This window comes from Nerophis lumbriciformis, linkage group LG02, assembly GCF_033978685.3.
Source record: "Nerophis lumbriciformis linkage group LG02, RoL_Nlum_v2.1, whole genome shotgun sequence".
Lineage (NCBI taxonomy): Eukaryota > Metazoa > Chordata > Actinopteri > Syngnathiformes > Syngnathidae > Nerophis > Nerophis lumbriciformis.
The window spans coordinates 73,525,001-73,533,863 of NC_084549.2; the positions used below are offsets into that span (position 1 = coordinate 73,525,001).

General features: G+C 33.0%; 1 protein-coding gene across 1 annotated transcript in view; it reads right to left on the reverse strand.

The window, feature by feature from the left end:
* cfap43 (cilia and flagella associated protein 43) overlaps positions 1–8,846 on the reverse strand; it is an 80,923-nt gene extending 72,077 nt beyond the window's left edge. The window contains exons 1-7 of the mRNA XM_061968316.1: positions 8,647–8,846; positions 5,814–5,930; positions 4,856–4,933; positions 4,658–4,783; positions 3,187–3,291; positions 2,295–2,405; positions 2,050–2,226 (exon numbers count right to left, since the gene is read on the reverse strand). Coding sequence (XP_061824300.1) covers positions 2,050–2,226; positions 2,295–2,405; positions 3,187–3,291; positions 4,658–4,783; positions 4,856–4,933; positions 5,814–5,879 — 663 coding nt within the window. The 5' untranslated portion in view covers positions 5,880–5,930; positions 8,647–8,846. The remainder of the gene's footprint in view (positions 1–2,049; positions 2,227–2,294; positions 2,406–3,186; positions 3,292–4,657; positions 4,784–4,855; positions 4,934–5,813; positions 5,931–8,646) is intronic.
* Between the last annotated feature and the right edge of the window lie 17 nt (positions 8,847–8,863).

Consider the following 8,863-nt stretch of genomic DNA (forward strand, 5'->3'; position numbering starts at 1 on the left):
ATAAAGCACATATAAATATATATAGATTATAACCACATATAAATAAATATATATAGATTATAACCACATATAAATATATATAAAGCACATATAAATATATATAGATTATAACCACATATAAATATATATACACTATAACCACATATAAATATATATAAACCACATATAAATATACATACACTGTAATAACCACATATATATATATATATATATATATATATATATATATATATATATATATATATATATATATATATATATATATATATATATATATATATATATATATACTATAACCACATATAAATATATATAAAGCACATATAAATATATATAGATTATAACCACATATAAATATATATACACTATAACCACATATAAATATATATAAACCACATATAAATATACATACACTGTAATAACCACATATAAATATATATATATATATATATATATATATACAGTATAACCACATATAAATATATATAAAGCACATATAAATATATATAGATTATAACCACATATAGATAAATATATATAGATTATAACCACATATAAATAAATATATATTGATTATAACCACATATAAATATATATAGATTATAACCACATATAAATATATATAAAGCACATATAAATATATATAGATTATAACCACATATAAATATATATACACTATAACCACATATAAATATATATAAACCACATATAAATATACATACACTGTAATAACCACATATAAATATATATATATATATATATATATATATATATATATATATATATATATATATATATATATATATATACATATATATACATATATATATATATATATATATATATATATATATATATAAATATATATATATATACACACTATAACCACATATAAATATATATAAAGCACATATAAATATATATAGATTATAACCACATATAGATAAATATATATATAGATTATAACCACATATAGATAAATATATATATAGATTATAACCACATATAAATATATATACACTATAACCACATATAAATATATATAACACACATATAAATATATATCGATTATAACCACATATAAATAAATATATATAGATTATAACCACATATAAAAATATATAAAGCACATATAAATATATATAGATTATAACCACATATAAATATATATAAAGCACATATAAATATATATAGATTATAACCACATATAAATATATATAAACCACATATAAATATATATAGATTATAACCAGGTATAAATATATATAAAGCACATATAAATATATATACACTATAACCACATATAAATATATATAAACCACATATAAATATATATAGATTATAAGCACATATAAATATATATACACTATAACCACATATAAATATATATAAAGCACATATAAATATATATAGATTATAACCACATATAAATATATATAGACTATAATGACCACATACAAATATATATATATATATATATATATATATATATATATATATATACACACACTATAACCACATATAAATACTGTATACATAGAGAATAACCACATAAATATATAAAGCACATATAAATATATATAGATTATAACCACATATAAATATATATAGACTATAATGACCACATACAAATATATATATATATATATATATATATATATATATATATATATACACACACTATAACCACATATAAATACTGTATACATAGAGAATAACCACATAAATATATAAAGCACATATAAATATATATAGATTATAAGCACATATAAATATAAATAGATTATAAGCACATATAAATATATATAGATTATAAGCACATATAAATATAAATAGATTATAAGCACATATAAATATATATAGATTATAAGCACATATAAATATAAATAGATTATAAACACATATAAAGCTGTTTGATGCTTGGAAGAGTTGAACTGAGCCAGGATTTTATGGCAGTTTTAACATTTATTAGTGAAGTTAGAACTTACAGGTGTGTAGTTAGTTAGTGCATGCACAGCAAGGACTAAGTTACATGACAGAGATTCTCACCTGCAGCAGGACAATCTGGTTCCTCTTCTGCTCGGTGACTGTCAGGCTGAACTGGTCGTAGAGATGAGGATGTGACAGCTCCAGCTCAGCAGAGTAGCTACTTGCTACCGCGCTTAACGCCTCAAATGCCTGCTGTGCCTGCTGGTCTGCTCCCACCTTTGCTTGTTGGCTCACGTCCTGTAGACAGGTGTGCACCACTCATGCAGGTGTATCAAACATCAACATGATCAAGCAAATATTCTTACTGCAGCCAACTCCTTCTTCCTTATGTTCTCCACCCTTTTCAGCTCATCTTGCTCTTTCTGGGGTCGTTCCTTCAGGGCATAGTTGGTCACCTCGTGCTCCGTGTGAAAGGCCTGCAACACAATATTGTCAATGTCTTTACCACACAACACAATATTGTCAATGTCTTTACCACACAACACAATATTGTCAATGTCTTTACCACACAACACAATATTGTCAATATCCTTACCACACAACACAATATTGTCAATGTCTTTACCACACAACACAATATTGTCAATGTCTTTACCACACAACACAATATTGTCAATATCTTTACCACACAACACAATATTGTCAATATCTTTACCACACAACACAATATTGTCAATGTCTTTACCACACAACACAATATTGTCAATGTCTTTACCACACAACACAATATTGTCAATATCTTTACCACACAACACAATATTGTCAATATCTTTACCACACAACACAATATTGTCAATGTCTTTACCACACAACACAATATTGTCAATGTCTTTACCACACAACACAATATTGTCAATGTCTTTACCACACGACACAATATTGTCAATGTCTTTACCACACAACACAATATTGTCAATGTCTTTACCACACAACACAATATTGTCAATGTCTTTACCACACAACACAATATTGTCAATGTCTTTACCACACAACACAATATTGTCAATGTCTTTACCACACAACACAATATTGTCAATGTCTTTACCACACGACACAATATTGTCAATGTCTTTACCACACAACACAATATTGTCAATGTCTTTACCACACAACACAATATTGTCAATGTCTTTACCACACAACACAATATTGTCAATGTCTTTACCACACAACACTGGTTTAGTTGTGGTGTTGTACCTTCACAGCTCTGTCTTTGACTTGGAGAGAATCCCAGCAGTCCCTCTTTAGGAGATCCCGTAGGTAACATCTCTCCAAAATCTCCATCTGGATTTTTTCTCTCACCTGCAGTGGAGAATCACATTTAATACCAAACCCAAAAGTAGTGAAGTTGTCACGTTGTGTAAATGGTCAATAAAAAGAGAATACAACAAATCCTTTTCAACTTTTATTCAATTGAATAGACTGCAAAGACAAGATATTTCATGTTCACACTTACAAATAATCATTAATTTAGAATTGTCTTGCTGAAATAAGCAGGGGCGTCCATGATAACGTTGCTTGGATGGCAACATATGTTGCTCCAAAAGCTGTATGTACCTTTCAGCATTAATGGTGCCTTCACAGATGTGTAAGTTACCCATGTCTCGGCCACTAATACACCCCCATACCATCACACGTGCTGCCTTTTACACTTTCACCCGAGAACAATCCGGACGGTTCTTTTCCTCATTGGTCCACAGTTTCCAAAAGCAATTGGAAATGTGGACTCGTCAGGCCACAGAACACTTTTCCACTTTGCATCGGTCCATCTTAGATGAGCTCGGGCCCAGCAAAGCCGGCGGCGTTTCTGGGTGTTGTTGATAAATATCTTTGGCTTTGCATAGTAGAGTTTTAACTTGCACTTACAGATGTAGCGACCAACTGTAGTTACTGACTGTTTTTTAAGTGTTCCTGAGCCCATGTGGTGATATCCTTTACACACCGATGTCACTTTTTGATGCAGTACCGCCTGAGGGATCCAAGGTGCGTAATATCATGGCTTACGTGCGGTGATTTCTCCAGATTCTCTGAACCTTTTGATGATATTACGGAGCGTAGATGGTGAAATCCCTAAATTCCTTGCTTGAGAAATGTTGTTCTTAAACAATTTGCTCGGGCATTTGTCGACAAAGTGGTGACCCTCGCCCCCGTCCTCGTTTGTGAACGACTGAGCATTTCATGGAAGCTGCTTTTATACCCAATCATGGCACCCACCTGTTCCCAATTAGCCTGTTCACCTGTGGGATGTTCCAAATAAGTCTTGGATGAGCATTCCTCAACTTTCTCAGTCTTTTTTGCCACTTGTGCCAGCTTTTTAGAAACATGTTGCAGGCATCAAATTATAGATGAGCTATCCATCCATCCATATTCTACCGCTTATTCCCTTTGGGGTCGCGGGGGGCGCTGGAGCCTATCTCAGCTACAATCGGGCGGAAGGCGGGGTACACCCTGGACAAGTCGCCACCTCATTGCAGATAGATGAGCTAATATTTGCAAAAAACAACAAAGTTTCTCAGTGTGAACATGAAATATCTTGTCTTTGCAGTCTATTCAATTGAATATAAGTTGAAAAGGATTTGTTGTATTCTCTTTTTATTGACCATTTACACAACGTGACAACTTCACTGCTTTTGGCTTTTTGTGAGTTTTTGGGTGTGTCCTGCGTTACCGTAGCAACCTCCTCCTCCATCATGACGTCATTTCTCCGCTGCTTTTCGTCATCCACGTTGAATTCCTTGAGTTCCAGTCGCTCCATTTCAGGAACACTCTCGTTTTCCCGGATCATCTCTTGGATCTGAGGGTTATTTAGTCGTCTCGTTAGGCTCAACTTTGTTCTCACTAATATCCTTCATTTCATTTTGCTCACAACGTGACGTATCTCCTCCATCTTCTCTGTCAGCCTCTTCTTTGTCTCGGAGTGTTTCATGTCCTCTTCTCTCAGAACCTGTTGAAGAGGAAAATAGTGGATCTAACATAATAGTGTGAGAGTCCAGTCCATAGTGGATCTAACATAATAGTGAGAGTCCAGTCCATAGTGGATCTAACATAATAGTGTGAGAGTCCAGTCCATAGTGGATCTAACATAATAGTGTGAGAGTCCAGTCCATAGTGGATCTAACATAATAGTGAGAGAGTCCAGTCCATAGTGGATCTAACATAATAGTGTGAGAGTCCAGTCCATAGTGGATCTAACATTATAGTGAGTCTAGTCCATAGTGGATCTAACATAATAGTGTGAGTCCAGTCCATAGTGGATCTAACATAATAGTGTGAGAGTCCAGTCCATAGTGGATCTAACATAATAGTGTGAGAGTCCAGTCCATAGTGGATCTAACATAATAGTGTGAGAGTCCAGTCCATAGTGGATCTAACATAATAGTGTGAGAGTCCAGTCCATAGTGGATCTAACATAATAGTGTGAGAGTCCAGTCCATAGTGGATCTAACATAATAGTGAGAGTCCAGTCCATAGTGGATCTAACATAATAGTGAGAGTCCAGTCCATAGTGGATCTAACATAATAGTGAGAGTCCAGTCCATAGTGGATCTAACATAATAGTGAGAGTCCAGTCCATAGTGGATCTAACATAATAGTGTTAGAGTCCAGTCCATCGTGGATCTAACATAGTAGTGAGAGTCCAGTCCATAGTGGATCTAACATAATAGTGTGAGTCCAGTCCATAGTGGATCTAACATAATAGTGTGAGAGTCCAGTCCATAGTGGATCTAACATAATAGTGAGAGTCCAGTCCATAGTAGAAAAGTAAATACAAGACAATTAACATAAGAGGGACAAGCGGTAGAAAATGGATGCTGATGGTTTACCTCACTTTCCTGTGCTGTTTCAGGGCCACCAGGAGAGTCCTGTCTGGATTCAGCAGTGAAATCCATGGACTTAGTTTCCTTAACTGCTCTCCTACATCAGTATTCAAGTCTTCAGTTCTGAAAGAATAGTATGGATATTAATTTCAAAAAACGAGTTATCTTTTTGGTGAACTTAAGTCAGAACTGTTGCAACTAACAGGGGCCAACACTGAGAAACATGATCAATAAAACAAACTGTCACTTTAGACAATGACAATAATTACAAGTTGTCTAAAAACAACATTTGACCACAAGTGACCACAAGACACACGTTGGATGGACGCATTTTACAAGGTTTGTTCTTCAAAAAGCAAGCTACTTTACTTTTATACATTTTAGGTTATCGGACTCTTAACTTTGTGTGCTAAACAGCACCGTCCTTTGCTACTTTTTGAATTAATTGAAGTTTTTAACGGCATCGTCCCGCCAGAACACACAACCAGACTGACGAGTGATGACCTATGACAAGGCCTGTCACTGATTGGTTGGAATGATTGATTGATTGAGACTTTTCTTAGTAGATTGCACAGTACAGTACATATTCCGTACAATTGACCACTAAATGGTAACACCCCAATAAGTTTTCACACTTGTTTAAGTCGGGGTCCACGTTAATCAATTCATGGTAAAAGTCATCAGCGCGCGACACTTTCGCGTTTATTTCCTAGTTGCACCGTACTTGTATCATATTTGAATTGTTAGTTGCTAATAAAAGAAAAATGGTGAACATTTCCGCAACAAAAGACATGAATTTTAGAGGAAAAATTATTGTTAAATTAAACTAAGAGTTTATTTTATTTTTATTTTTTATTTTATTTTATAAACCTATATTTTTAAATTACAACATTTACAAACAATTGAGAAATAATAATCAAAATAAGTATGGTGCCAGTATGCTGTTTTTCCCCCCCAATAAAATACTGGAATGGATAGAAATGTAGTTTGTCTCCTTTATGCGATTAGTAATCGATTAATCGAAGTAATAATCGACAGATTAATCAATTATCAAATTAATAGTTATTTGGTAATTTGTTTATTTTATTTTTATTTTTTTTAATTTTATAAACATTTATTTATAAATTACAACATTTACAAACAATTGAGAAATAATAATCAAAATAAGTACAAAGACAGTACCAAAACAGTGCCAAGAGTTTGTAAACTCAATAAAGTAACTAAAATAGAATGCAAAAAAAAATTATATATATATATATATTAGGGCTGCAACAACTAATCGATTAAATCGATTAAAATTGATCATAAAAATAGTTGCCGATTAATTTAACCGTCGATTCGTTGGATGTATGCTATGCGCATGCGCAGAGGCAATTTTTTGTTTTGTTTTATAAACCTTTATTTATAAACTGCAGCATGTACAAATAGCTGAGAAACAATAATCAAAATAAGTATGGTGCCAGTATGCTGTTTTTTCCCCCCAATAAAATACTGGAATGGATAGAAATGTAGTTTGTCTACTTTATGCGATTAGTAATCGATTAATCGAAGTAATAATTGACAGATAAATCGATTATCAAATTAATCGTTAGTTGCAGCCCTAATATATATATATATATATATACATAAAACAAAGTGCAAAGCCATAGGCTCATACAATATCAGTAAATAATTGTAATTTGGAACACAGCATCATCGTAAACTAAGAGTTGATATTGTTGGTGTGTCGGGAAAGTGTCGTGTTTTTAAAGTGTTGTTATGGCAACCAGCATCACAACTAATATGGCATGTGTTATGATAAAAAAAACATTTCAAAAGTATCAAAACGACATAGACGAGTACATTTAAATGGATATATAGTTGTAGCTATGCTACCATATAACCTGATATGTGCAGAGAACAATCGATGTTAAAGATAATCAAATGTATACAAATGTAACATATTTGTATGGACTTGCCTCTTTGTGATGTTAAGTTCTTGTTATAAGCTGTTAAACAGTATATGCCTGGAGCTCTTATTTTGAAGGCGCTAAGAGCGGAAGTGGTGACATTTTGTGGTGGAGCGGAGTTTTGAAAACAAACGAAATAAAAGTGGTCCTCGTCTTTATTCCAAATATTTCCACATTAATCAGAAGACAGCAGAAAAATGAAAGAAGTCTTCGTGATTTCTGACAAGACGAAGCTCCGCCGTTGTTAGCTGCGGCTAACTGGTATGAAGCTAGCTGACTTGCCGAACTTTCCGTCTTTTTCTTTTGCGGGACCTTGAATCCCACCGCTGCCACCAATACAACCGAGGGTTTATATATGACGTTTATATATACTGTATAAAACTACAAAATAACCAACACGGAGGTTCCAGTTTTACACGAGGACCACTTTATTTCCTTTGTTTTCAAAACGTTCACCACTTCCGCTCTTAGCGCCTTCAAAATAAGAGCTCAGGGCATAATACTGTATAATAGCTTATAACAGGAACTTAACATCCATAAAAATAGGTTACATACCACCGCTGTCACCAATGCAACCGAGGGTTTATATATGTCGCCTATACTGTATAAAAGTACAAAATAACAGACACGGAGGCTCCAGTTTTACACGAGGACCACTTTATTTCCTTTGTTTTCAAAACGTTCACCACTTCCGCTCTTAGCGCCTTCAAAATAAGAGCTCAAGGCATATACTGTATAACAGCTTATAACAGGAACTTAACATCACAAAGAGGCAAGTCCATAAAAATAGGTTACACAAACACTTGTTTTACGTAAAACCGAATCAATTATGCCTATTATTTATACAAATATTTAATTCATTGCTATAGTTCAAAACACTTTATTCTTACCTGTGTACAATTGCCGATGCACTTTCCTCGCCATTATGAGAAGTCTGGTTAGTAAAAATGGAGCAACATTGGACCTTTTACAAACTCTAAACAAGTTGTTGACAAAAAGAGAACAAACTAATTCATTTTACGATGAATAATGATGTTGCTGCCCCAAAAAGAGACGAAACGAGTTGTGTTTCCCAGGAAACCAGTAACATAAGCCCCGCCCCGCCCA